At 27.1% G+C, this 26,436-nt stretch overlaps 16 protein-coding genes across 16 annotated transcripts, besides 26 other annotated features; 7 read left to right on the plus strand and 9 right to left on the minus strand.

The window, feature by feature from the left end:
* Positions 1-3: 3 nt before the first annotated feature.
* Positions 4-363, plus strand: EDI_271830 (protein disulfide isomerase, putative; the record flags this gene model as incomplete). Its single annotated transcript, XM_001736995.1, has 1 exon — positions 4-363. The coding sequence occupies one exon, from the start codon at positions 4-6 to the stop codon at positions 361-363; it is 360 nt and encodes a 119-aa protein (XP_001737047.1).
* Positions 364-382: 19 nt separating this feature from the next.
* Positions 383-418: a sequence feature (AT_rich).
* A 65-nt stretch (positions 419-483) lies between these two features.
* Positions 484-1,197, plus strand: EDI_271840 (uncharacterized protein; the record flags this gene model as incomplete). The annotated part of the gene is made up of 1 exon (XM_001736996.1): positions 484-1,197. One exon carries the CDS (start codon positions 484-486, stop codon positions 1,195-1,197), a length of 714 nt encoding a protein of 237 aa, XP_001737048.1.
* A 17-nt stretch (positions 1,198-1,214) lies between these two features.
* Positions 1,215-1,270: a sequence feature (AT_rich).
* Positions 1,270-3,204, minus strand: EDI_271850 (uncharacterized protein; the record flags this gene model as incomplete). Its single annotated transcript, XM_001736997.1, has 1 exon — positions 1,270-3,204. One exon carries the CDS (start codon positions 3,202-3,204, stop codon positions 1,270-1,272), a length of 1,935 nt encoding a protein of 644 aa, XP_001737049.1.
* A 25-nt stretch (positions 3,205-3,229) lies between these two features.
* Positions 3,230-3,260: a sequence feature (AT_rich).
* Positions 3,261-3,414: 154 nt separating this feature from the next.
* EDI_271860 (uncharacterized protein) lies at positions 3,415-4,055 on the minus strand (the record flags this gene model as incomplete). Its single annotated transcript, XM_001736998.1, has 2 exons — positions 3,415-3,708; positions 3,762-4,055. The coding sequence occupies 2 exons, from the start codon at positions 4,053-4,055 to the stop codon at positions 3,415-3,417; spliced, it is 588 nt and encodes a 195-aa protein (XP_001737050.1).
* A 208-nt stretch (positions 4,056-4,263) lies between these two features.
* Positions 4,264-4,351: a sequence feature (AT_rich).
* On the minus strand, positions 4,347-7,353 carry EDI_271870 (uncharacterized protein; the record flags this gene model as incomplete). Its single annotated transcript, XM_001736999.1, has 2 exons — positions 4,347-6,866; positions 6,931-7,353. 2 exons carry the CDS (start codon positions 7,351-7,353, stop codon positions 4,347-4,349), a joined length of 2,943 nt encoding a protein of 980 aa, XP_001737051.1.
* Positions 5,987-6,025: a sequence feature (AT_rich).
* A 90-nt stretch (positions 7,354-7,443) lies between the features above and the next one.
* Positions 7,444-7,485: a sequence feature (AT_rich).
* Positions 7,486-7,743: 258 nt separating this feature from the next.
* Positions 7,744-7,819: a sequence feature (AT_rich).
* Positions 7,820-7,877: 58 nt separating this feature from the next.
* EDI_271880 (uncharacterized protein) lies at positions 7,878-8,702 on the plus strand (the record flags this gene model as incomplete). The annotated part of the gene is made up of 1 exon (XM_001737000.1): positions 7,878-8,702. One exon carries the CDS (start codon positions 7,878-7,880, stop codon positions 8,700-8,702), a length of 825 nt encoding a protein of 274 aa, XP_001737052.1.
* Positions 8,690-8,738: a sequence feature (AT_rich).
* A 47-nt stretch (positions 8,739-8,785) lies between these two features.
* EDI_271890 (uncharacterized protein) lies at positions 8,786-9,520 on the minus strand (the record flags this gene model as incomplete). The annotated part of the gene is made up of 1 exon (XM_001737001.1): positions 8,786-9,520. The coding sequence occupies one exon, from the start codon at positions 9,518-9,520 to the stop codon at positions 8,786-8,788; it is 735 nt and encodes a 244-aa protein (XP_001737053.1).
* Positions 9,521-9,524: 4 nt separating this feature from the next.
* Positions 9,525-9,574: a sequence feature (AT_rich).
* Positions 9,575-9,643: 69 nt separating this feature from the next.
* On the minus strand, positions 9,644-10,978 carry EDI_271900 (poly(A) RNA polymerase cid11, putative; the record flags this gene model as incomplete). Its single annotated transcript, XM_001737002.1, has 5 exons — positions 9,644-10,047; positions 10,093-10,350; positions 10,424-10,647; positions 10,768-10,824; positions 10,887-10,978. The coding sequence occupies 5 exons, from the start codon at positions 10,976-10,978 to the stop codon at positions 9,644-9,646; spliced, it is 1,035 nt and encodes a 344-aa protein (XP_001737054.1).
* Positions 10,352-10,386: a sequence feature (AT_rich).
* Positions 10,979-11,088: 110 nt separating the features above from the next.
* Positions 11,089-11,153: a sequence feature (AT_rich).
* A 547-nt stretch (positions 11,154-11,700) lies between these two features.
* Positions 11,701-11,795: a sequence feature (AT_rich).
* A 26-nt stretch (positions 11,796-11,821) lies between these two features.
* Positions 11,822-12,892, plus strand: EDI_271910 (serine/threonine protein kinase RIO2, putative; the record flags this gene model as incomplete). The annotated part of the gene is made up of 1 exon (XM_001737003.1): positions 11,822-12,892. One exon carries the CDS (start codon positions 11,822-11,824, stop codon positions 12,890-12,892), a length of 1,071 nt encoding a protein of 356 aa, XP_001737055.1.
* Positions 12,782-12,864: a microsatellite.
* Positions 12,888-12,934: a sequence feature (AT_rich).
* Positions 12,935-12,937: 3 nt separating this feature from the next.
* Positions 12,938-12,992: a microsatellite.
* EDI_271920 (uncharacterized protein) lies at positions 12,964-13,968 on the minus strand (the record flags this gene model as incomplete). Its single annotated transcript, XM_001737004.1, has 1 exon — positions 12,964-13,968. The coding sequence occupies one exon, from the start codon at positions 13,966-13,968 to the stop codon at positions 12,964-12,966; it is 1,005 nt and encodes a 334-aa protein (XP_001737056.1).
* A 550-nt stretch (positions 13,969-14,518) lies between these two features.
* Positions 14,519-14,546: a sequence feature (AT_rich).
* Positions 14,547-14,720: 174 nt separating this feature from the next.
* Positions 14,721-14,787: a sequence feature (AT_rich).
* Positions 14,788-14,811: 24 nt separating this feature from the next.
* EDI_271930 (uncharacterized protein) lies at positions 14,812-16,363 on the plus strand (the record flags this gene model as incomplete). The annotated part of the gene is made up of 3 exons (XM_001737005.1): positions 14,812-15,026; positions 15,071-15,416; positions 15,473-16,363. 3 exons carry the CDS (start codon positions 14,812-14,814, stop codon positions 16,361-16,363), a joined length of 1,452 nt encoding a protein of 483 aa, XP_001737057.1.
* Position 16,364: 1 nt separating this feature from the next.
* Positions 16,365-16,400: a sequence feature (AT_rich).
* Positions 16,401-16,448: 48 nt separating this feature from the next.
* On the plus strand, positions 16,449-16,955 carry EDI_271940 (uncharacterized protein; the record flags this gene model as incomplete). Its single annotated transcript, XM_001737006.1, has 1 exon — positions 16,449-16,955. The coding sequence occupies one exon, from the start codon at positions 16,449-16,451 to the stop codon at positions 16,953-16,955; it is 507 nt and encodes a 168-aa protein (XP_001737058.1).
* Positions 16,898-16,922: a sequence feature (AT_rich).
* Positions 16,956-17,032: 77 nt separating the features above from the next.
* Positions 17,033-18,772, minus strand: EDI_271950 (uncharacterized protein; the record flags this gene model as incomplete). Its single annotated transcript, XM_001737007.1, has 1 exon — positions 17,033-18,772. The coding sequence occupies one exon, from the start codon at positions 18,770-18,772 to the stop codon at positions 17,033-17,035; it is 1,740 nt and encodes a 579-aa protein (XP_001737059.1).
* Positions 18,771-18,806: a sequence feature (AT_rich).
* Positions 18,807-18,911: 105 nt separating this feature from the next.
* Positions 18,912-21,005, plus strand: EDI_271960 (ATP-dependent RNA helicase DBP4, putative; the record flags this gene model as incomplete). Its single annotated transcript, XM_001737008.1, has 1 exon — positions 18,912-21,005. The coding sequence occupies one exon, from the start codon at positions 18,912-18,914 to the stop codon at positions 21,003-21,005; it is 2,094 nt and encodes a 697-aa protein (XP_001737060.1).
* Positions 21,006-21,204: 199 nt separating this feature from the next.
* Positions 21,205-21,225: a sequence feature (AT_rich).
* Positions 21,226-21,275: 50 nt separating this feature from the next.
* Positions 21,276-21,895: a repeat region.
* A 43-nt stretch (positions 21,896-21,938) lies between these two features.
* Positions 21,939-21,983: a sequence feature (AT_rich).
* A 41-nt stretch (positions 21,984-22,024) lies between these two features.
* Positions 22,025-22,052: a sequence feature (AT_rich).
* Positions 22,053-22,097: 45 nt separating this feature from the next.
* On the minus strand, positions 22,098-25,046 carry EDI_271970 (serine/threonine protein kinase, putative; the record flags this gene model as incomplete). Its single annotated transcript, XM_001737009.1, has 1 exon — positions 22,098-25,046. The coding sequence occupies one exon, from the start codon at positions 25,044-25,046 to the stop codon at positions 22,098-22,100; it is 2,949 nt and encodes a 982-aa protein (XP_001737061.1).
* Positions 25,047-25,255: 209 nt separating this feature from the next.
* Positions 25,256-25,337: a microsatellite.
* A 178-nt stretch (positions 25,338-25,515) lies between these two features.
* EDI_271980 (uridine-cytidine kinase, putative) lies at positions 25,516-26,298 on the minus strand (the record flags this gene model as incomplete). Its single annotated transcript, XM_001737010.1, has 1 exon — positions 25,516-26,298. One exon carries the CDS (start codon positions 26,296-26,298, stop codon positions 25,516-25,518), a length of 783 nt encoding a protein of 260 aa, XP_001737062.1.
* A 116-nt stretch (positions 26,299-26,414) lies between these two features.
* Positions 26,415-26,436: part of a sequence feature (AT_rich) that runs on past the window's edge.

A 26,436-nucleotide genomic window follows, 5' to 3' on the forward strand; every position in this document is an offset into this window, starting at 1 on the left:
TAAATGAGAGCCTTTTTTGCTTTATGCTTGATTGCTATTGCTTCTGCTACTGTTGTTTCATTGAGCACTGCTACTTTTAATGATACTGTCCATGGAGAAAAACCAGTTTTTGTTAAATTCTTTGCACCATGGTGTGGACATTGCAAGAGACTTGCTCCAATTTATGAAGAATTCTCAAATGTTGCAGCCACTGAATTCCCAAATTTAGTTGTTGCTGAAGTTGATTGTACTCAAAACCAAGATATTTGTGAACATGTCCAAGGATATCCAACTCTTATCTTATACAAGGACAATGAATCTACTGAATTTGAAAGTGCTAGAACTGTTGATGCTCTTAAGGAATTCGTTGCTAAGAAACTTTAAACAAAAGGTTATGATTTACTAAAATATTAAAGTTTATATTTTTAATAATAATTAACATCATTTGATGTTATTAAATAAAAAATCTCTTTAAGAACTGTAAAATTAATATAACAATTTTTAATGCAAAACTTTTATTTGATTTCTTCTTCAAAAAATATATTTGATTTAAACAAAGTACTCATTAGTATTGGTTCACTTGGTGATATTAGAATTGAAGAAGAAACACCAAATATATTACCTCGGCATTGTTCATTAATTGTATGCGATAAAGATTGGGGAAGGTGTGTTTGTAACTTAAGTGATTTAGCACCAGTTCTTGTCAATGGAGTTAAAGTAGAAACTAAACAAAACTTACACCATGGTGATGTGTTATCAGTTTGTGGGAAAGAATTTACATATTTAAAGAAGAAGGAAGAAAAAAGACCAAATACTCGTATCACAATTAAAATGAATGACCGTCCTTCATTAAAGTTTCAAATCAAAAGGAAAGAAGAAACAAAGCCAATCCCACCTTCATCTGATGATAATTCTTTAATTAAAAAAGTATTGTGTCAAAAGAAAAAAAAATCTTTTAATAAACAACAACATAACGAAAAATGTAGGACTTCTAAACTTGAAGAAATAACTTCAGAAAGTGTTGATGATAAATCTAATGAACAAGTTGTTTTTAATAATATTGATTATAATGATGAAGTTTTTATATTTGATGATGACGATGATGATAATGTTGGAAAAACACAAAGTTGTAATACAAGTGGACTTGCAAATGACCAGACATTATTTTTTGCAAATAGTGACAATATTAGTGATGACGAACCATTTTACTTTGATTAATGTATTTGAATTGAATGATTTTTAAATATAAAAAAGAATGAAAATAAAATATTTAATAAATTATTTAATTTATCACATCTTAACACTTCGTGGAAGAAGTGTAAAATGATATACACCATCTTTTTCAACTAATCTACTAGTTCTTTGTGCAGCAGTTTTACCTGAACAAATAACTTCTTGAAGATCTTCAATCATTGAAGTATTAATATTAAAGAAACCATGATTAGCTCCATCAATATTTCGTTCAAGATCGCCTGTATCTATAACATCAATATCATCTAATTTCTTTCCATTTAAATCTTTAAAGACTGAAACATTTTGACCTATTCTACTTCCTCTCATCATAAATTTACTTGATCTTAATGCCATATCTCGAGAGTCTGCATATAAAGAAACGTGTTTAATATATGGAATAAAATCAGGATAATCATCAACAAATGTAGCTGCGTCATAATCTCCAGATAATAATATTAAATTGTGAACTTCAAACAGTCCATGATCTCTACAAAATTCTTCTGTTGGAGCAAATAATTCTTTTAACATTGAAAAACTTTGTAAGAAAAATCTTGTTCCTAATGAATGTCCTAAGAAATGAATTTTCTTTATTTTTGTATTACGAAGAGAATAAAGAAATCGACGTAAATCTCTATGAACTGCATTATCACTAGAAACATTCGCTGCACAACAATACAAAAATGGATTAGAACATGATGGCCAACTAAACACAAATGGGATAATATGTTTTGGAAAATGTCCTAATGCAAGTAATTGACCTAATCTCTTTAGTGCATCAACTAATGTATGATTTAATCCATGAATGTATATTAATGCCTCTTTTCCTTCTTCTGCGATTGGCAACCAACGTTCATCAATCCCAATTTGGCCATTATCATAGTTTAATTTAATATCATCAACATCCCCTTGGAACCCAGAGATTGAAAGATTGTTTAGAGAGTCAATAGCAACAGTAATAGTTTCAACTGGTTTATTATCGTCAGAGTGCTTATAATATAAAAATTGATTATTTAAACATTGACATGGACCTTGACATTGACATAATGTTGGTCCATTGATAAACCGACAACGTGGATATCCTAAATAAAAATTACCAGAAACGTTACACTCAACTCCAGCAACACCATAATGCAGTGGTTTACGATGATTAGTGTATTTACCCTGGGCGTCTGTAGCAAAAATAATACGTAAACTATGTAAAACATTTCTAGTCCCATTTTCAATTGATTCAAAAGGACCAACAGGTTCACCATTTTCAAACCACCCACTAACATATTCTCCTTGATAGCTTGTATCAATCCAAAGCGATTCTCCTTCTACTAGTCCTGAATATTTAGACTCTAAAACACATAAATGAGGATTACTAAAGAACTGGTCTTGCTGAATTTCATATCGTATTGTGTCTTCTTGAACAATTTTTCTAATTGACCCTGTCTCCCGTCTTATTTGACTAATATAAAATCTCTTTAAACGAAGTGAAGTTGAATAAATAAATAATGAAAATAAACCCAACAAAACACAACAAAATAAATAGGGAACATAATACCCTGGTTGATAATACCATGAACAAATAAAAAAAATAATGGTAAAAAGATATGCCTCAGTAGTAAGAATTCGATATTTCATTTGTAAACGAGGACCAAACAAAATACAAGCAATTGAAAGAACAGCCTCTAATAAATATTCTACAATAAATTTATTATGCCGTTTAAACAGAAATATTTGAAGCATTAAGTAAATCAAAAAGATAATTGCAATACTAATAGAATATAAAACACTAAAAGTTTTACTCGAATTTGTAAATGTCATTGTAATTTTTCGATTCCATTGTCTTTCTTTCATATGCCAATATGTGTGTAATACACCTGCAATTTCTTGAGCATCTTTGTTTGGATCTAATATAATAGAGACAGTGGTGTCAGTGACAGGAACAGGAGAAGCTTTTGAATCAAAACTTTTAAATGAAGTTTTACTTTGATTGTCTTTTGACATAAAAAATTATAATAAAAACAGTGAGATTATAAAAAGATAAAAAAATTTAATTTTTAGGATAATAGAAACCTTTCTCATATTTCTTTTTAGAGAAAAAAAATATAATGAGATTTAATCTTATCATAAAAAGAACTTATTTACATTAATTCAAAATAATAGAAGAAATGCATGTAATTTGGTTAACTTTGTTACATTATTTTTGTCATTAAATCAACAACAAGAAGAACTTTCTTGAATAGGAGAAATAGTAGTTATTTGATTAGCTTCATTAAGTGAAGTAATTAACTTTTTATTTTGTAAAATTGATTCTGCTAGATCTTGGAATATTTCTTCAACGTTTTGTCCTGTTTTAGCACTACTTAAATAGTGACGTGCTTTTCTTGTATTTGCAAATTGAATAGCACTTGATTCAAGGACTTTCATTTCTTTATCAATTTTATTACCAACAATAATAATTTCTGAATTTGGTTGTTCATCACGATATTCTTCTATCCAGTAATTTAACTATTTTTTGAGTTACTTTTCTTCTTTTTTACTATTTTATTTAAATAACAAACTTTTTCAAATGTTTCTAGTTTATTTACATCATAAACAATAATGCATCCATGAGTCCCTCTAAAATAACTACTTGTAACATTATGAAATCTTTCTTGTCCAGCAGTATCCCAAATTTGTAATTTAACAGGAGTTTCTCCAATTTTTAGTTCTTTAAATTCAAAGTCAATACCAACTGTTGACATCATTTCTTCTAGAAATATTCCTTCACAATATCTTTTAACCAATGACGTTTTACCAACACTTGATTCGCCAATCATTAATATTTTAAAAACATAATTAGGTTCTTGGGTCATAAATTCTTTAATGAAAATTTTTATAGTTCTTTCATTTTATTAAGAGGTTTCACAAAAAAAAAATGTTTGAAAAGGTCTTTATTTATCACTTAGTAAAAGAGTTATTCTTTTTTCTTTTCAATATTTTAGTATTTTTTGAAGTTTAAATAATAAAATAGTTAACTCTTTATTTCAAAAGATTCTTTAGAAAATTCCCCTTTGTTTTGAGAAAATAAATTAAAAAATGGAATTTAAAAGATTTTTATAAAAAAGAAAAATAACAATTTGAAAAAAGATATAATTAAAAAAAATTTATTCATATCCATTATTATGATAAAGTGGTTTAATTGCTTTAATGAATTCTTTTAATCGTTCATCAAACGAACTCATTTTACGATCGTCTAATTCCATAGTTCCTCCTAAATCGATCATTTGGAAATATGACATAAATTTTTGACGTTTTACAGAATTTTGAATAAAACTTGCAATTCTAAATTGAGTTTTTTGATAAATATCTGGGTATATAACAATAATAGCAAATATTAATCTTTCTAATGTCCATGCTTCAAATTCATTAAATAAATTATCAAAGGCATTCATTATTATATCAGGTATTAATCCTTGAAGCGCTTTTAATAATACTACGCAATATTCATTTGTACTTCGTTGATTATATGCAGAATATAATATTGATTCAATGCTTGAACTTCCAGTTACTATCCATAATACTTTTTTCTCTTTTAATGCTCTACAAGCAAACCTAAATATAAATTGAACTTTTTCACTTTCAAGTTGAAGTGAAACTACTTGTTCTGCCATTTTTTCACAGTACTTTAATAATATCTCAAAAGTTTTTGGATAATTTAATGAATAATTTTCTATCATAATTGACAATGATGCTATAGCATTAATTAACATAGTAACAGTATTATCATTGTATATTTTAAATGCTGCGAAATTAATATGATTATTATCTAACAACCAAACAGTCACTTTTATTGCAAGTGAAGCATTTCTAATAAAATTATCAAATAACTCTCCTTTTGGTGTAGCAAGTATTTGAGTTTGTTGTTCTAAAGCATACTCAGAGAATTTAATAACAAGTTCAGCAATATAGTGAAAAAGTCTACAAGCAGTTGGACATTCAGGTGCATAATTATATTTAAAATCTCTTGATACAGTAATTTGTTTTGCTAATCTTAATACAAAAAACCAATCATCTCCATTAATTGGTCCATTTATAGGATGTAAATAAATATCATTATGAGCACAAATATGTTCAAAAATTGGTGGAATATTTTCTATACATGAATGAGAGGCTTTTACAATTGCTCTTATATCAACTAATTGAAAAGGATGAGGTATTAAAAATTGTCTTAAAAATCTAACATGATATGATAATGGAATATTATATAATAATAACCCAAGGCATTGATAAAAAGATGTTCTAAAATCAACCATTTCATTTAAAGGAAGTGAGACATTTTGTAATACACTAAAACAGTCATCTTCAAATAAAAATTTTAAAGGAGGTAATTTAACAACTTTGTTTGCATACTCATTAATAGAAACAATTTTTTTTAATACTTCAGTAATTTTCATTAATACTTTATAATTTCTACACCACATAGAAATTAATGTAAATATCATTTCAATTAAAGATAAATAATATCCAAACGCACTAGTTATAGACTCTTGTCTAATAATAATCATTCCATCATCTCTATAATTTTTACTTTCATCCCATAAATAACTGGATATGTAACTTTTATAAAACATTAATATAGCCATTTGAACTTTAGATCTTGGAGTTTCTATACTTCTATCAAACGAAGATGAATTAATATTACTTATACATCCTTTACATACAAGATCTATCTTTCTTGCAAACATTGAATAAAGACAAACAGATTGAGAGTCTGTAGGATCTCTTCCAGCAAGGATAGATGATGATAATATAATTAGATTAGAAAATATATTAAAATAAATTTCTTCATTTGTTTTTGAATCTTCAATTGTTTTAAATATTCTTTGTAATAACACAGAGTCTGTTTGATTTACTCTTTGATTTTCAATAAATAAATTGATAAACGTTTCAAAAATACTAAAAGTTTCTGCAAGACATAGTTTTGCTAAAACTCCAAAATGAAGAAATGCACTTTCATTAATCTCTTCATATTCATCTTGTATTAACCTACAAAATAATACAACAACACATTCAAATGAACTTGGTATAAATGATGGGTATAAAGAATACATACCCCAAAACCTTAATATATTATATATTGATCTAGAATCACCATTATAACAAGCAAATGTAGTAAATGCAGAAATATGGTCAATAAACTCTTGATTAATATAACTAAAAATTGGATGTGTAGCATGAAGATCAGTTAGTAATTGAGATCCCATATTTATTAATTCAATTCTCCCACTTGTTGCACAATAATCAACAACCTTAACTAACCTTTTAACAAACCAATCTCTTGAACCTTCTATTTCCATAGTATCAACAAAACAAGATGGTTTAATACGTGCTAATTGATCAATCAAATTTAAAGATTCAGGAACTCTTGAAATGATTATATCTAAAATTGACATAAAATAATCTAAGAACTCTTTCGTTGGATAAAACGTAAAAGTTTCATCAGTTTCATCAGTTTTTGTAATATTACAAACAAACATAGCATTTTCTAAAATAGAAATTGCACCAATTCCTGGTCTATTTAAATTACTTCCAGCTAACCCAGTAATAACCATTAATATACTATTTCTAAAATCAGCAGTAATTTTCTTTGGAAAACTTGGTTTTGTTTGATAAGTTCTAAATGTCTATTAAATGTAAATAATATAATAAACAAAAGAAAAATAAAGTACATATTTGCATAAAACAAACATCGATTAAAATATTTGACATATCAACAAAAACGTCATAATTCTTATCTGATAATACTTGAAAAGTATTCACCAAATTTTGCGTATTATGTTCAAATTGCCAACACCCAATAACACTCGAAGCAAAAAGGGTTGAAGCTGATTTTTTCATTTGAGGATTATTTTTAAATAATTGAAGTGAGAGGAGTTGAATAGATTCAGAAATTCCAATGAATAATTCTGGTGACTCTAACATTCCTTGTGATAATAACGATATACAATATGTTTGTACAAATGCATTATTTGAACTTTGTAATAACCCTTTTAATATTTCAATTTCTTCTTTATTTTTTATTTTTTCAATTAAGTATGCCTTTAATTGAATTCTTCTGTTATTGTCACTTGTGGTATAATATTCTTGAACCAAATTTTCTAAGTTGTTCATTATAATTAACAACTTCAAATGTCTTTTTCTTGTACTTTTTCTTTTTTCTCTAATAATAAAACCTCAACTCTTTTTTTGTTTTATATATCGTTTTTTATTGATTAAGAAATAAATTTGTTTTATTATTTTTATCTTTCTCAATATTAAAGTAACATAATACTCTAAGAAAAAAGCATCAGAACGACAGATAGTTATCATCATTCTCAGACGTAAATTACCCAAATTTTATTTCTTCATTTGCTCATTTATTAATGAGTGATTCTTTTTAAAATGTAAAATCATTTGGTTTATTATTTTATTATGGCTCTTTAAAAAAACTATCTTTATTTTACTGTTTTTTTATTGTGCAACTTTTTATAAAACTCCTATTTCTAGTGTAATTAACAAATGTTATAAAATTTTAGTTTTGTTATTATTAAAAACAAAAAAAAAATAATTTCAAAAAATACTAAATATAGATAAAATTCTTTGGTGAAAAAAATTCGTTAAAATCTAAAAAAAAATCAATCACTTTATTACTTCCAATGAGTACCACTATTGTTACTTCAATTGCTTCTTTAGTTGTGTTTATAATTGTTGTTGTTGGTTATGTTATTAAACGAAAAGAAAAAGGATATATTTCATTTTATAATCCTGAATTTAAACCTGACGTTATTGCATTAGAAGAAATGGTGAATGACATTAAAGCAGTTTATGCTCGTCCAGTTAAAGACACATCAGTTTTCATTGATATTCCACGACTTGCTCCAAAAGTTCAAATATTTAAAGACTCTTTATTAGTTGTTTCTGGTCCTAAAATATCAGAACAAAATCCTGATTATCAGGCTGAAGAATGTATTAAAGCCGTAGTCTGTGGTTTAGCATCTTCATTAGATGAAAAAGAATTAGCAAACAAATTAACTTCAACGTATGACAAATATTTTCCGTATGTTTCTGGTAAAAGAAATGGAGATGCAGCTATTTTTGGAGAGAGTTATTTACAAGAAAATATTGAAGAAGGTGATCTTGTGCTTTCTATTCTTAAAACTATTACACAATGTATGTTTGCAAGTGCTGTACAGTATTACGTTCCATTAAGAATGAAATTTCCATATAGAGATGTCCCAAATGGATGGAGAGTTGATATTGATGTTACACCAAAAACAGTTATTATTAAACACCATAAAAGAGAAGCTAGTGTAGTCACTGACCAATTCTTTTTTGAATGGTCATTAAAACTTGTAATAGATAGAAACAATAAAGAAATTAGTGAAATTAAAACATGTGTTGAGTATGTGAATTTTAGTGATCAATGCAATGTAACTGATCAAAATAATTTCAGACAAATTATTGATGCTTTAAATAAATAATCATATTTCATTATTTCTATTTTTTTTATTAATTAAGAAGAAAAGAAGTAGTAATCTTTTACTAAAAATCAATCTGTTAAATTCTACTCATTGTTGAGAAAACTAACAACACTCATTTTTTCTTTTGGACCTAAGAGAATGCTTTTTTGTAAGGACTTTTCAAAATTTATCCCTTGTTTTTGAGCAAGAAATAATACTTCATCTAATGATTCTAAATTAGGTTCATATTCATAAGAAATCCAATTTAATCTCGAAAAAATTCTTTTTGTGTGAAGTGCATGTAGGCAAAGTGCATATGGCGCAAGGCGTGTATTTCCACTTATGAAAGTAATTCTCCATCTAATTGTTGTTTTATTTATATAAAACTTTTCAAAAATAACAGAGTTACCAGTTCTTGAAATAAAATGTACAGAATCAAGAAATGGATATACAACAAAACTACTAGAAACAAAGAGAAGTTGTAATTCAGTACGTATTCTTACTGTTATTGGAATAATACCCGGTTGATTTAAATCGACTATTTTGACTGAGTCATAGAGGGCATTAATCAAAGGAGTAATGTCTTCTTTAATAATAAATACATAATTTGAAGAGCGTGTTTTTGAAGACACAGAAAACCAGTTAAAAATTAACGCACAACCAGGGTAATGAAAACAAAATATTGCATCAATGTCTTGAAATGAAATTGAATAATTATATTGATCAAAAGAAACAAATAACTCATTATTTCTTATATACAGTGAACCATTATCTATATAAATTCCATTAACTGTAGTAGAGACATGATGAATAATAACTTTAATATTACACCATTCCATTAACTAAAAATAAGATATTAAGATTTTTCTTTTACAAAAAATTTAAAAAAATTACTTGAACCAAAGAAAAAATTGTTTTTGAAAGTTCCATTATAACATTTAAATTGATACACAAACATCCATTTATTCAGGAAAGGGTACAGGTTTTTCTAGTAACTTATTGAAATCATTCTCTTCACTTAATATTTTACTTGCCCGTGTTAGTTCCATTTTTAATGCCTTCAGTCCATCCATTGAAACTCCTTTAGTACAATTTACAAGTGAAATAGGATCTAATACCGTCATAACCGCAGGTACAAGAAAGTAATTTTCAGGTAATTCACCTAGTGTTGGTTGAATAGGGTAGTCATAATCAAAATTTTTATAATAATCAAAAAACCCTTTAACTAAACTTGCTGGAGTATGTTGCATTGTTACTTGTGCTGGTAATTTAGATCCTAATATCCTTAATTCACATGGAGGTACTAAGTAATATCGAAAATCAGAAGGAAATAATGGGGGGTCAAATGTTGTAAAATAGTGACATACTAGAAAAGTTAATCGTTAATAGTATTGCACTAAATATAACAAACTCATAAAACATAGAGCTGCTGATGACAGTCCTCCTTTAAATGGACAATTCAAATTCCGTATTTTTAACCAATATTTTAACAATACCGCAACAATCCTAAAATGTTTAATGCAAGCAATCATTGTATAAAAGAATTCTGAGTGTATTTGAGCCACAGGTTGATTGAATGATAAATCAATTTTTACTTTAGTCTCTAAATCAATCATCTTGATAATAGGAACTTTTGCAGTCTCAATAACATTCTTTACTTCAAATTTGTCTATTTAATTAAATCTTATTTTTTTTTACTATATAACTCCCCTTTTAAGGTAATAAAAATAAATGAAACAAACTTCTCTTAAAACACTCCGCAAATGACTCTAATACAACAGGGCTTACTTGTCTTCCTGACTGACTAGTACAACAGATATCTAAATCACCATCTTTTAGACATAGACCATAATGGGTTGATCCGTACACTTGTCCTTTAAACATAAAATCAACGTAATTTAGATTTAATACATGTTCAACACGTTCCATGACTTCATATCTTATTTCAACTAGTTCATCAGGTAATCTAATATTCAATCAATAATTGTTATTTTTTTAACTTAACAACAAAAACAGTTTTCTTTTATTGTCTTTTCGTCTTGTTTAGGAGAAAAGAAGATGATTTAATCATAAATTAATAACAAACATAACTCTATCAAATATTTTCTCTAATTGGTCATTGAGTATGTCTTCTGATGACCCTCTATGTAATCACTCTCTGTTTTTCTCTTTATTATTTTTCAATATCAAATGCTAAAAACAAACGCTTGTTTCTTTCTTTTATTATATGGCTTATCTCTTTTAATTCTTCTTTCATTATTTCCTCTCATACGTTTTCCATCGTTTGAAATCGACATATCTGATTTAATAAATGAGTTCATTTAACTCTCTTGAAAAAATTTCTCTTTATTTCAGCTATTAGCTTATTTTATCATCTTTTTTCGGGAAATTATGTTGCATCACAACCTAAAATAAAAACATCATTTAAACTATATTTTATAGTTAATAAAATTATATTTTATAATTAAAAAACAAGAGGGTTTAACTAATTAAAAACTTCAGAGTTTAGCATAATGAAAAATGTCTTTCTTATATGAATTCATTCAACTAAGATTCCTTCAATTGTTTCATTCCTTTAATACCTTTTATTTTTCTGTGTTTAATTAGTTTTGATAGAAAACATCAAAGTCATCATTCAACTAGATTAAATAAACCTAAATAAATCTTATGATTAGACCATAGAGCTAACTCAATTATTTCTTTGATTGGATCTTCTTCTTTGGTCTAAGATCTCCTGAATGTCCACATTTCTTTTTTCTGCAAGTAGTAGCTCTGAGAGGAAGTCTGGCATAGCATCTTCTGCAAATCATTTTATCGCAATTATATTTTCTAGCAATAGCTTCCAATGCTGGTTCAATACCCATGATGAGTAATCTACATTATCTCAAGTTCCGTCTTAGGGTTTTTATACTTTTTTCTTTTTCTAATCTCAATAACTTAAAGACTTTTCTTCTTTAATACAATTGATTTTCTTTAATTTATATCTTACTATAATCTTGATGTACATACAGTAATTCCCTTATTATATTTAAATAAATTATTATATCTAATATTCTTATACTATTTTTATAGTAAAAACCTAAAACAAAAAAATATTATAAAAATTGAAAAAAACAAAAGAATTCTAAAATGTATTTACTATGGTAAAGCTTGATCCATCATTTTTTCGGTTTATGTCTAAAGAAGAATTTAGAGTATTAACAGCAATTGAAATGGGAATGCGTAATCACGAATTAGTACCATTAGAATTAATAATTCAAATTTCTAAATTAAATCAATCCTTGGTGGTTCGGTCTATGAAAGATTTACACAAACATAAACTCGTTTGGCATTCAACAATGCCATATAATGGATATAGATTAACATATCTTGGTTATGATTATCTTGCTTTAAGAACACTTACACAAAGAGGAGTAATAACTGGGGTTGCACAGAAGATTGGAGTTGGAAAAGAGGCTGATATTTATTTAGCAACTAATGAAAAAGGAGATGAGCTAGTACTAAAATTTCATAGATTAGGAAGGACATCGTTTAGAGCTGTCAAAAAGAAAAGAGATTATACAAAAGGTCGTGTGACTACCAATTGGTTGTATTTATCTCGTTTGTCTGCTCAAAAAGAATTTGCTTTCATGAAGGCATTATATACAAAAGGCTTCCCTACTCCAATCCCAGTTGATTGTAATAGGCATTGTGTTTTAATGTCTCGAGTTAAAGGAACTTTATTAGCAAATGTTAGAGAAATAGAAGAGCCTATTGCTGTTTTCCATCAAGGACTTGATCTTGCAGTTAAATTAGCTGAATGTGGATTAATTCATTGTGATTTGAATGAATTTAATCTCATATTAAGTGATGATGACAAATTAACAATGATTGATTTTCCCCAAATGGTTAGTGTTCATTGTTCTGAAGCTGAAGAATTCTTCGATCGTGATGTTGGATGTATTAAGACCTTTTTTTGGAAAAGATTTGGATTTGGAACTGAAGAAGTTATCACTTTAAAAGATATTGAACAAACAGAGAATTTAGATGAAGAAGTTAAAGCTAGTGGATTTGATTTTAAAAATGAAAAATTATTAGAAAAAGCACGTAAAGAATTTGTCGAAGATGATAGTGTTGATGAAGAAATGAAAGATGACATTGAAGAGGATGCTAATGGTAATGATGAAAATAGTGATAATGATGAACTTGAAGAAAATGAAGAACAAGAATAAATAATAAATTGATTTGATTTTTTATTATTAAGAAAAATAATTGTTTTAATAAATTAACGATTAAATAATAATTAATTATTTAATAAATCATCAAATAATTGCCAATTTTCATTCGTTGTCATTGATTCAATATTCATATTTTCTACATTACTGTTAAAGATAGGATCAACCACCTCCCATAATAATTCTATTTTCTCTGATATATCCATTTGATGTATCTGAATACTATTTCTTTCAGAATCAGTAATAAAAAGTTGGTCTTCTTTCAGTTCAATTGATATATCTTCATTATTACAATCAACATAATAAACGTTTCCTCTTAGTTTTCCATCAATAATTTTAATGTATGTCTTATTCTCCCTACAAACAAAAATGAAAGGATTATCATTTGGTTTCTTTTCGTTTTGTTTCGGTTGGACTTTTACCAGTTCTTTTTCTTCATTACTATAATTTTTCTGAATTGTTAATGATTCTTCTGATTCAATTGGAGTAACCTTCATTGTCAATTGGCTAACTTTCTTTCTCATTTCATCTAAAGCGTTTTCCATGTCTCCTAGTCTATAATTAACTAATTCAGAAATTTCATTTTTTGGTTTTTTGATCTTTGATTGGCATGGAATATTCACTGGTTCAAAATACATTTGTTTGACAATACGCAAAACAGGTGGAGATAGTGCTTTCATTTTATAAAGTCCAAATAGAAATAGTCTTAAAATTTTTTTTTCATCTTCCTGAGCAATGAAATACATTGTTGAAGGTTTAATCATTTCAAAGAATAAGGTCATCTTATCATTATTCCCTAATATTTTACCAAATTCCATTGCTTGAAATGGTTTAACCCCTCCTTGTATCATTTTTTCTATTTTCTCACAAACAAACACATCAGGAAGATCAGCTAATGAATTCTTTTGAATATAATCATTTACAGCAACTATCTCAGTCATATCACTACTAATTGGGCTATTGTCATTAAAAAATGGTTCTAATATAGTTCCTTTAGATGATTCTTTTAGACTATTAATATCTTCATTAAACGTAACAACAAGAGAAGGATAAATTTGGCGTGCTTCAGACATAGGAGGAATGAATAATATTTTGAAGATTTACTTTTTTTTAAAATAACTAAAAACATCAGGTGAGATCTTCTAAACATTCAGCCTCATTAAATAGAAAACAACTTCTTATTCATTGGAAAGCCTTCTCTAATAAAATACTTAGAACAAATAAAACCAGTCAAGAACTTTCATAACATTATCCTTTTGTAAAAACGATTTAACATATTCCAGATATTTTTTATAACATTAACTTAGAAAAAGAGAACTCTTTAGATTTGTGGGTGCTTTGCTATTGCGAGAGTGTTGCAGCCAAGACTCAAGGGAATAAGGTAGTGACCAAACTTTTTTGTTAATTATGCATAACAAAAAATCATAAATGAAGACTATTTTTTCACATAAAAAGAAAATTTTTTTTTTGGTTTTCACCATTTTAGTCATATAAAATATTGTTAATAAGATTGTCAAATGCAATAAAGTTATTAATATGATGGCAATATTAATAGCACCATAAGAAGTTAATAGAGTATATAGTATTCGAATGGTTGCATATTTTAAGACATAGAAAAGATTCTAATTAAAATTAATAAAAAATAAAATAACGAATAAATTAAAAGATAAAGTGAATGAATTTGAGGAAAAATTAGGAATAGTAATAGAGTTAACGATGTATTAATACTGTTTAAATATGTTCAATGGTTGATATTATTTTATTTCTTTCCAAGATTCTATTTTCTTAAATGAAGAAACATGAAGCAACAAGAAAAAATTTAAGCAATAAAAAGAAAAAAAAATAAAAATATATTTCAAATATAATTCTAAAAACTTAAAAAATCTTAAAAAGAAAGCGATATCTTTCATTAATTGATGAGTGATTCAATTACTGACATTTTCAAAAGTCTTTATCTTGACTCTAACGGGTTTGAAAAGTTAAAGAAAATTGCCATTGAAGAAGGGTTGAGTAAAGCATTACGTCCACTTGCATGGAAAATTTTCTTAAAAGTAATTAAACCACAAGCCAGTGAAGAATGGATTGAGACAATGAATAAACAACGAAAGAGTTATGATGATTTAAGGGCAATGTTTGTTATTATTATTGTATATAATTCATAACTGATAATTAAAGGCATTGGGAAAATAAAGAAAAATTAGAACCAAAAGTTGCATTTGTTGATCCTTTGGCCCCACCCACAGAAGACCCAGAAATTAAATTTAATAAGGACATTCTTAGGAGAGTTGAGGCAGATGTTAATAGATTATTTTCTGATCAAGAATACTTTACTGACCCTCAATTTAGAGAAAAAATTACAAGAATGTGTTACATCTTTGCTAAGGATCATAAAGACAAAAATTATCAACAAGGATTTCATGAAATTATGGCGATTATATATCATACATTTGATACTGATATTACTACTACTTTTATCAAAGAACGCTCCGAACAAATTAGTTTAGAAGAACCAAATAAGTCTGTTTGTAGTTTTTTATTTATTTAAATAACTAAGAAATACAATAATAACACAATAAGATTTTATTAGAAATGTTTAACACAAAATATCTTGAGGAAGATACATACATTACTTTCGAATATCTTATGAAAGACCTTGGTGTATTATATGAATTCAGAGATCTTAAACGAAGTGTGGCAGATAATAGTTCTAAAATTCAAGAGAAATGTGAAGCAATATTTGATAATTTAAATCAATACGATAGTCAATATCATTCAATTTTATTAAAACATCAAGTATTAAGTGTGTTTGGTATTAAATGGTTAAAAATGATGTTTGCAAGAGAATTTTTACTAGCTGACTCTGTGATAATATGGGACGCCATATTTGCTTATGGTAGTTCGTTAAAGCTTTGTGATGGATTCTTTTTAGCGATGTTGCACTACATTCGAAATGATATTGTGGAACATGATGATTATATCTATATTATGAAAAGAGTAACTAAATTCCCACCTGTAGAAAATCTTCATAACTTAATTAAATTAGCAGTTAACATTGCTGAAGGAAATTATCCAATTGTTCCTAAACCTCAACAAATACAACAACCAAATATTACCCAAAAATTAACATCCTTCTTACATGGAAAAAAAGATTCATCTAGTCCTCGTCCTTACTCTTCTGTTAATTCTTCTGGACCTATTGGTACTAGGGCATCACCTGCAACACTTGAAGCTGTTAATTCAAATGAAACACCATCATGGATTGTTGAATCACCATGGGGAGAAACACCAAGTACAAAAAAAGCAAACAAAGAAAAGAAAACTAATGAAGAGAGTTATCAATCCCAACAACAACACCAAGTAATCTCTGACGTTATTTCTAAATTAAATGAACAATATAAAAAAGAGCCAATTGATAAAGAAGCAATCAAATTGATTATAAGTGAGTTAAACCAATTAATTGAAAACTAACTTTTTAATTTATTATTTTGTTTTATGTTTTATTAATGCCACAAATAATAAAACAAAATAATAAAACTTAAAATGTTATTCAAAGATGTCAGCAGAGAAATACCTTGATCCCCCTCACTTTATTCAAGAATGGGAAAGCAATGATGAAAGTACTTGGCCTAAACCTCCTGCATGTTTAGGGGATGACGAAACTTATTTTTCTTTTAATAGAACTGTCAAAAGAGAGGAAACTGATTTGTTTCCAAGTGACATACTTGATAGAACAAAAGATGTAAGAGATCAATTAAAACAATTAAATCATTCAATTCTTGTTGCATATCTTGCCATTATTTCTAAACAAATGAATCAACCACATAGGTATGAGGTTATTACGCCTTATGTTTATCACCTTCGGTTATTGATTTCTACGATGCATCAAGCATTAAATTCTTATAGACCGTATCAAGCAAAAAAGTATTATGCTCTTCTTTTTGAAAAACAAGTTGAACATAAAGAAAAATTATATGAACAATTGAAGGCATTAATTGATGATGCAAATAATAAATATAAAAATAATTTTGAAATACCAAAAAAATCAATGGAAGAGTGTTAAATTGATTTATTTGTTTCTTAATGATTTATGTTTTATAAATGATGTAACAAGAAAGAAATTATTAATAGCATATTCAATCAGTGTTTAATTAGAAGAATTTTTATTGAATCAACCCATTTTCTTATTTGAGGGTTATGATGAATTTGTAATAAGGTTAATTCCCATAGACATGAATTAATTGCACCAGAATGGTCTGGTTGTTGGATTGATGGATTATAAATACCAAATCCATTTTCTTGTTCAATAAGACCAATAAAAGTGTCTCGATATCTTTTAAAGATCCAAGTGAGAATAGCACAGAAGTCTAATGCTATAGAAGAGTCACAATTTAACATCATAATTAATATTCTTTTAACAAAAGAAGCGATTCTGACTGGAGGTAATTGTTTAACATCAAGAAGCATAATTTTTAATACACCAACTAATTTTTGTCTATTACCAATATGATGTTCTCCAATAAAATCATCTTGGAATAATAGAATTTGATCCAATACTTTATACATTGATTCATAAAATTGAACATTATCAATTGTAACAAGGAAATTTTGAAGTTTTAATGTATTAAAAATAGTATAACAAACTCTAATAGTATCAATTGGTTGTAATTTATCTGCTTTATTTTCAAGTAATTGTTGTAATAATTTAATAATATCTAACATAAAGTCATAATTAATTTTATGAGTATGAATAGACATTCCTTCCAAAACTAATGGAACCAATGGAGATTCTTGATTTTCTTTTAATACTCTAAAATATGTTCTGAAGATAGTATCTAAAACTAACATATTATATTTCTTTTTTTCTTCAACACTGTATTTTGTTTCAATTAATTTGACATCTTTATCAAGTTTTCTTTCAATTCTTAATTCTTTTAATTTTTTTCTTGATAATTTTTGTTTTTTATGATCAATATTTTTTAATTCTTCTTTTCTTGGGTTAGTTTTAATATTAAATGGATTAATTTCTTCTGATGTTGATTCAACAACAAGAAATGGACGAATAGTATTTGGATTACATTCATAATTTTGTTTTTTAACAGTTTGAGCAATTCTTCTAACTATTTCTAATGTAACATCACCTCTTAAATCATCTTGAATAACTTCTTGTAGTGATTGTGAAATAGGATAATTAAATTCTTCATTTGATGAAAATAAAAATATCATTGAAAGTTCAACTAATGTAATATGAAAATTAAAATGCCAATTTCTTTTTAATAAATCACAAATAACCTTTAATAAAATTTGTGCCATTGCTGTTTTAACAATACTACCTTTAATTAATAATCTTTTAAATGATGGTTTCATAATTTCACTCTTTAATAATGAAATAAATTTCCCATAATATGATATTAAATTTTGTTCAAATGTTACTCTCTTTCTTACTGCAATAGAAAGTGTTCCTTTAGCTGATGTTAATAATTCATTACTTTTAATAATATAATCAGGACGAATATCACAAAATACTTTTGTTAATGAAAAACGAGCTAATCCAGATATAGCCATATTTTTTGAAGAACAAAAAGATAATAATTCTCTTAATTCTAAAGGAAAATCTATTGAAGTAGTATCAGAAATAATTGAAGTACAAAGAAAACCAATTCTTTTTTTTGCAAAATCAAAATTAATAATAGGAGATTCTTCAATTTCATACTTTGGTAATTTATCTCCTTTTAATACATCATTTTCAGTTATATTCATATTACTTTCTCTTTCTTTTCTATCATTTTCATCATTTTCTTGAATTTCATTATCATTAATTATTTCTTCTTGATTTATATCTTCTTCACTCATTTCATATTGTTCATCATCGTAACTCATTTTTTTATCTTATAAGATTTTTTATTTTTTATTACTCTTTTTAAGGTTTTCTAATGTTTTATTAAAATAGTAAAAAAATGATAAAAGAAATGATTTGATAAAAAACAAAAAACAATCAAGGAAATCCCAATAGGTTTTTATGGAACAAAAGCAAAAGAAACATACTCATTTCAAAAAAGCAAAGAAATCATCTGACAAACAAATTATAACCAATAAAACAAAAAAAAGAGAAAACAAGAAACCATTTTCAATTAAACCAAAAATTCTTGAACGACAAAAAATTGAAGAAGAAATTAATGAATTAAATTTAAGAATAAGAAAAGAAACACCACCAAGAGGAGTTAATCCAATTTTAAGTGAATCTAAAATAGGAGAAGATTATTCTATTAGTTATCCTGATGCTAAAAGATTTGATCAATTTCCTATTAGTAAATCAACAATTCAACTTCTTAAGAAAAATCAATTTATTACAATGACACCAATTCAAAGAGCTGCTATTCCACATGCATTAGCTGGAAGAGATATTATTGGAGCTGCAAGAACTGGAAGTGGAAAAACATTAGCATTTTTAATTCCACTTATTGAATTTATGTATCGTTCACGATGGACTGAATTAGATGGATTATGTTCAATTATTTTATCACCAACAAGAGAATTAGCACAACAAATATTTGATGTTTTTGCTTCTATTACAGGAGAACGTTTTACTGCTGCATTAATTACAGGTGGAAAAGATACAAAAGAAGAAGCTAAAGTTATTAGATTAATGAATGTTTTAATTTGTACACCTGGTAGATTACTCTATCATTTAGATAATACACCTCATTTTAATACAACACCTTTAAGAATATTAATTTTAGATGAAGCAGATAGGATTCTTGATATGGGATTTAAGAAAGATCTTACAGCAATATTAGAACATCTTCCTAAACAAAGACAAACAATGTTATTTTCTGCAACACAAACAAAATCTGTTCAAGATTTAATTCGTTTATCATTAAGACATCCAGAATATATTTCTGTTGATGAAAAAGCACAATATGCAACTCCAGAATCATTAAATCAAACATATATGTTACTTGGTGATGGTGATAAAATTAATGTTTTATTTTCATTTATTAGAACACATACTAATTCTAAAATGATTGTTTTCTTCCAAACAACAAAAGAAGTTCGATTTTTCTTTGAAACATTCAAAAAATTAAGAGTTGGAGCAGTTTTATATTTATTATATGGTCGTCAATCACAAAATAGTAGAAATGAACAATTAAGTACATTTACAAAAGAAAAGAGAGGTATTTTATTTTGTACTGATATTGCATCTCGTGGATTAGACATTCAAGGAGTAGATTGGATTGTTCAATATGATTGTCCTGAAGATACAGCTCAATACATCCATAGAGTTGGAAGAACAGCACGTTTAAATCATAATGGTCAAGCATTATTATTACTTACACATAATGAACAAGCATTTATCGAACAATTAGAAAAAGCTAAAGTACCATTGAATAGAGTAGAACCAAATATTGCACGAATGAAGAATATTGCTAATGATATCACTGAGTTAATGATTGAACTTCCAATTATTAAACACTATGCTGAAAAGAGTATTGATGCATATATTTATAGTCTAACAAAGATGCATAACAAAACTGTTTTTGATTCTGAAAAAGTTGATGAAAAAGCAATGAGACAATCTTATGGATTATTTGCTGATAAATTAGAAGAAACAAACAAAGAAGATCATATTAAATTTGAAGATGACGATGACGATGTTGTAGAAGAAGCTGCTACAAAAGCTGAAGAAGAAGAAGAAGATGATGATGATGATCTATTAGAAAAAGCAGATGAACAGATTATTGAAGAAGTCAAACCAAAACAATTCGATATTTCAATTAAACCAAAACGATTAACTAAGAAAGCAATTCACTCAGTTGGAACATACATCAAATTTGAAGACTCTGATAACGAACAAGACGACCAAAATGACTTAGTTGAAAAGATGGAGGAAGAAATGAGAGTTGCTGATATTGAAGATAAAGAAACTGCAAAGAAAGAATTGAAAATTAAACGAATGAAAAAACAAAGTGCACTAACTGGATTTGCAGACGTTGAAATTGCTGACGACAGAAAAAGAAAGATTAGTCTTACTGAATCAATGAAAGAACCAAAAACAAAGAAGACAGCAGAAGAAATGTTACAAGAAAAGTTAAAAGGAAATTCATTACTTTAAAAAACTAGACATTAATTTTGATTGATTTTTTGATTAGAAATTATTTTGTGTTTACTCATAAATCAAATCATATTTAAACATAAAATTGATAATTATTTGATGAATAATTAGATGCCAAAAAATAAGTATTTTTTAATTGAAAATTTACCCTTTTTTTATAAGCATTATATAGATAAATACAATATCTAATCAGTTTTACTATTTAAATTAAATAATAAAAGAACAAAATGAATATCCATTTTTATTTATTTCTTTTCCCTGTCTGTGAGACCCTAAAATATTTCCTTCCTTCGATTCCCACCAGTTATGGACTGGTTATGACGTTGCGTTTGGTTAGAAAAACATCTTACCCAGTACTGCAAGAATAGCAGTGTTTATTATGTACAATGACAGAACATCATTGATAATAAACGAATGGGTATTTATAAAGATGTTATTATTACTTGTTAGAATACAAGTATAATTGATAATATAAGATTATCAAAAGAAAAGGGTCAAGTGGTTGAGGCTAAAAGAATATTAGCCTAAAGCAATACAGTAGTAATTATATATTCTCCTTAAAATAAGAAAATAAAGAAGAAGAAATCTAAACCCAAAGAAGAAGAAATCTAAACCCAAAGAAGAAGAATTTAAACCCAAAGAAGAAGAAATTTAAACGCATCGAAATTAAAAAGAAATTAAATAATGAATATTTAAATAAGGGATGTCTAAAATACTCTATTCCACATCAAAAATGAGAAAAGAAAATTCTCACCGTTCAACAACTAGAAGCAAAGAATAAGCCAAAAGTTGAAGAACAAATACTTTTAAGCGAAGGGATGGGATTAGTCTCCCCTGAGCAAGTAACAATAGAAGATATTTCTATTAATACTTAATTAACTACTTTTTATTCTTTTCCCTGTCTGTGTAAGGGTATTAAAACATAATTCGACCAATAATTAATTATTTATTTTTCATAGTTATTCAAAATAATATATTGATTAACTTGTAGAATTTTTTGTCTTATCCTTGAAGGAAAGAAATTAAAAAACAAATTTTTTATAAATTGTTATTGTAAAAATCGTTTTAAATAACAAAAACTAAAATTGTAAATTACAAATCTTCCATTTCAAACCGAGCAAATTCTTTTGCATATGACTTTCTGTTTTCTTCAATCAAATTGTCAATATTTCTTACATCAAAATTACCAAATTCTCCACCATCAGGTATAGGAGATTCTTTTCTTTTAATTGAAACTTCATTTTTTTTGTTTCGTTTAGTTTTTTCTTTATCTTTGTTAAATGGTTTTCCTATAAGATCATCTTTTTTCATATGGCTTTGTTTCATTCCTCTTTCATCTTCAAAATATCCTGTATCATTGTCACTATCTAATTGGGGAACAAATATGTCTTCTCTACTCTCATCGAATAATGTATCCCAATGAATATCTGAAAAGAACGGATGGTTTTCAATTTGTTTGAAAACAGGTCTCTTTTCTGGTTCAGGACATAACAACTTTGAAACTAAGTCCTTACAATCATCACTCACATCAACATCTTCTGGCCATTCATACACTCCTTGTTGAATTTTCATAAAGATTGCTTCAGGGGTTGAAGCATTAAAAGGAGGATATCCTACAACAAATTCATAAAGCATACAACCTAAAGCAAAATAATCGCTTGCAAAAGAATATGAGTTAGATATTAAGATTTCAGGTGCTGCATAATCCGGAGTACAGAAAATACCAGTCTTACCAGCGGTTTCTTGAGAAACCAGTCCATATGAAGATAAGCCAAAATCAGTTAATACAAGATGTCCATTACGATTAATTAATATATTATCTGGTTTAATATCTTTATGTACACATCCTAGTGCATGTATATAATGTAAAGAAAGTAATATTTCTGCAGAATAAACATGGGCAACATACTCATTAAAACTTCCGATATGTTCTAATAATGTTGCAAGATCTCCACCTGGACAATATTCCATAACAAGATATAAATTAATGTCATCTTGAAAAGCATAATACAATTTAACAACACTAATATTATGTGCTTTTGAAAGGAAATTCTTTTCAACTAATACAGAATCAACTACATTTTTACGAATCATATCATCTTTCTTCATTACTTTCATAGCATAAACATCTCCTGTAGATTTCTTTTTTACAAGATAAATTCTGCTATATGCACCTGCACTGAATTTCTTAATAATATCAAAATCAGTTACACTAACCGCTGTTCCTGTTGATAGTTGAAGTAATTCTTGTTTATTACCTTTACTTGATAAAACAGAAATAAAACTCCATAAATTCTTTGACCCTTTGCTTTCAGCATATTCTTTAAGTAAGTTTTGATACGATGTTAGTAAATCTCCAATAGCACGAGCAAACGTTAATAGTGGAATATCAGTAACATCAACACATAATGTCCTTATCGCTTCAATAATTTTTTGTAATTTATCTATACTTAATGGAGTTTTAAAGTTTGGAACTAATTCTGTTAACTGGGTATATTTAAAAGTATCTTTAACCATTTGGCATTGATAAGATTCTCTTAAATAATTCATTACCATTTCTATTCTTTGTAAACAAGTCGTTTCTTTGAGATATCCACGTGTAATAACTTCACAAAGCCTAGTGTGATCACAAAATTGAGAAAGTTTGTATTGATGTTCACATAACCTACACACAAGTAATTTAGATGAGTCAATGGCTGAAGTAGGAATAAGTCTTGGAATTGTTTGTTTTTCTTGTAATTGTTGAATGGCAGTGTGTCCTTCAAAACAATAAAGTTTGTATAATTTATGAATATTAATATACACCCAAGTAATTCTTTGAACACTAGCTGATGTAGTATATTCTTTACTTATCACTAATAATTTTTGAAACATATCCTCTACTTTCTTTCCTTCAAGAAAATCATTTAGTTGTAACGACCGTAATTCCTCAAAGAAACTAAAGTGTTCTGGTTTGATTTCTTTACAGTCAACTAAGAAATATGGAAAGATTTCATTCATTTCATTTCTAAATCGTTCATAGATCATAGTAATAATGTTTTTATAAGTATTTGATGCATCATTATCATATATTCTAGAAAATCTTTTTGTTTCAGTTGTTCGTTTCATTGTTGCTGAAGCAACTGTTAAAGGAGACATTGGACGAGTTCTTGGTTTTGTTGAATGGTTAGTTATTTTTAATTTTGTTCTAATGGGTTGATCAGAAATCTTACTCCTCATTAATGTACTATCTTGGATAGAACTTAACCATCCAAGAAAGTCATCATCACTTTCAACATATAGGCAACAGAGAGTTAAATTATTACGAGATATTGTCATTACATTTGGCCCCTTATCTAATACTGGTTTAACATTACAACCTTTTAAACAATACACATCAATAGGATCTTCATATACTAATAAGTCTTTAGCATTTTCAAATAATGCAATGACATTAGAGGCTAATACACAATACCTTTTCTTCCATCGTTTGAAGACAGAACTTTCTTTAAATACATATCCTGCTTTTTTTTGTTTAGAAAAGCTAATTAAATGATGATCAGGAGGTTGTGTAAACCATTCGATAACAACCATATCATTTAAAATATTAGGTAATTTAACAACATTTTCTAAGTAATTAGATAATTCTTTTGATCTTTTATGAATAACATCTGGATGAGAACCAGAATGAAGAATTTCTTTTGGAGGTAAAGATGGTAATTTAATCTTAGGGTATTTCATATGGAGATAATTGTCAAGGAAATAAAATTGTGAATACCTTTTTTGAATAGCACTAGTGTGTGTATCATATTGAACATTAAAAAAATACATTCCAACAACTCCCGGAGAAAATATTGACGATATATCTATTTGTAATTCACACTTTAGAAACGTAATCGAAATAACATTTAGTGCTGTTTGATTAACTCTTCTTACATCACAACTTACTCGTTCTCTTAATGTATTATCAGGTGAAACAGATGGAGTTGCAGTTTTTGTTTTATTTGAACGGTCAAATGGAGCAATAATGATAGTATTTCGAGGTGTTTCACTATGTCTCATGATAAACAATGGATTATCGATTATTCAGTTCATTTCATTATTTCCTAAAGTAAAAAATTCTTTTGTTTTTTTTTCTTTTTTACCAATTACTATTTTTTGCCATTTTAAAAACAATTTTAATAAACTTTTTGTAACTATTTCTATTCTTTATTCTTTTATTGTTTTGTTTTTTCTTTTAAATATAAAATAGCTTCTGAAAGAACATCACTTCTTTTTTTGTTTTCTTGTGTTTTCTTCCTCTTTTAAACTACCTTGTTATCTTCCTTCTTTTTGTTTCTTTTTTCTGCTTTTGTGGTTCCACGTAATTTCTAATTACTTTTTCATTAAATAAAAAAATAATGTTTTTGGTTAAACAGTTCTTATTTTGACTATTGTAAAATTAACTAACCCAACAATCCAGAATCAAATTAGATTAAAATAAAATCAGTTTTATAACAATCAGTCAAATGAAATGAAACTTCATTTTTTTTTAATTGTCTACATCAGAAAGACTTCCTTTTGGACATTCTAAATCAGCACTAATTTCAAAATTATTCATACTTGAAATCTTTTTATATGGTCCTTGTATGAAAAATTGTTCAATATATTGAGAAACCATCTTTAATGCTGGCATCTGTGATAACACTCCTGGTGTTTGTGCCTTTTCAATTTCTCCCCATGGAACAATAATATCAGCTCTTTTACGTTGTGGATAAACCCATTTATCATATGCAGGTTTAACAAATTTTTTATATTGAAACAATACTGAGTCAAGTGTTCTTCCACGATAATTCATATCTCTTAAAATTCTTCTTGCAAGTCTAGTGTCATTATCAGATTCAATAAATATCTTTAAATCAAACATGTCAAAATAATTTTCATAACCTTTCATTTGATAAAATGTATATAATCCTTCAAATATTACTACGTCTCCTGTTTCAACTGGAACCCAATCTGGTTTTCTTGAATGGGTAACATAATCATATACTGGTAATGATACACTTTTCTTTGCTTTTATTTTTTTTAATGTTTCAATTATTAAATTCCAATCAAATGAACTTGGAGAATCAAAATTATATTCAGCAACATTATCATGTTCTTCTTTTGTTAATGGTCTATAAAATGAATCTTGTGAAATAACTACAAATTTCTCTCCTTTTAATGTATTTGCAATTTCTTGACAGAACGTTGTTTTTCCTGAAGCAGTTCCACCAGCAACAGCAATGAGTACAGTTGGATTATTATAGAAATGATATCTTACAGTACTACTCATAAGTACGGTAATAAACTTATAAAAAAAACCTAAGGGTTTTTATTTTTATATAGATCATTTTTGATGTATTAATTAAATGAATTTTTTCTAAAAAAGAATAATAAGTTCATGCTTACTTAAAAAATATAGAAAAATAAA

This window comes from Entamoeba dispar, genomic scaffold, assembly GCF_000209125.1.
Source record: "Entamoeba dispar SAW760 scf_1105229460223 genomic scaffold, whole genome shotgun sequence".
Taxonomy (NCBI): domain Eukaryota; phylum Evosea; order Mastigamoebida; family Endamoebidae; genus Entamoeba; species Entamoeba dispar.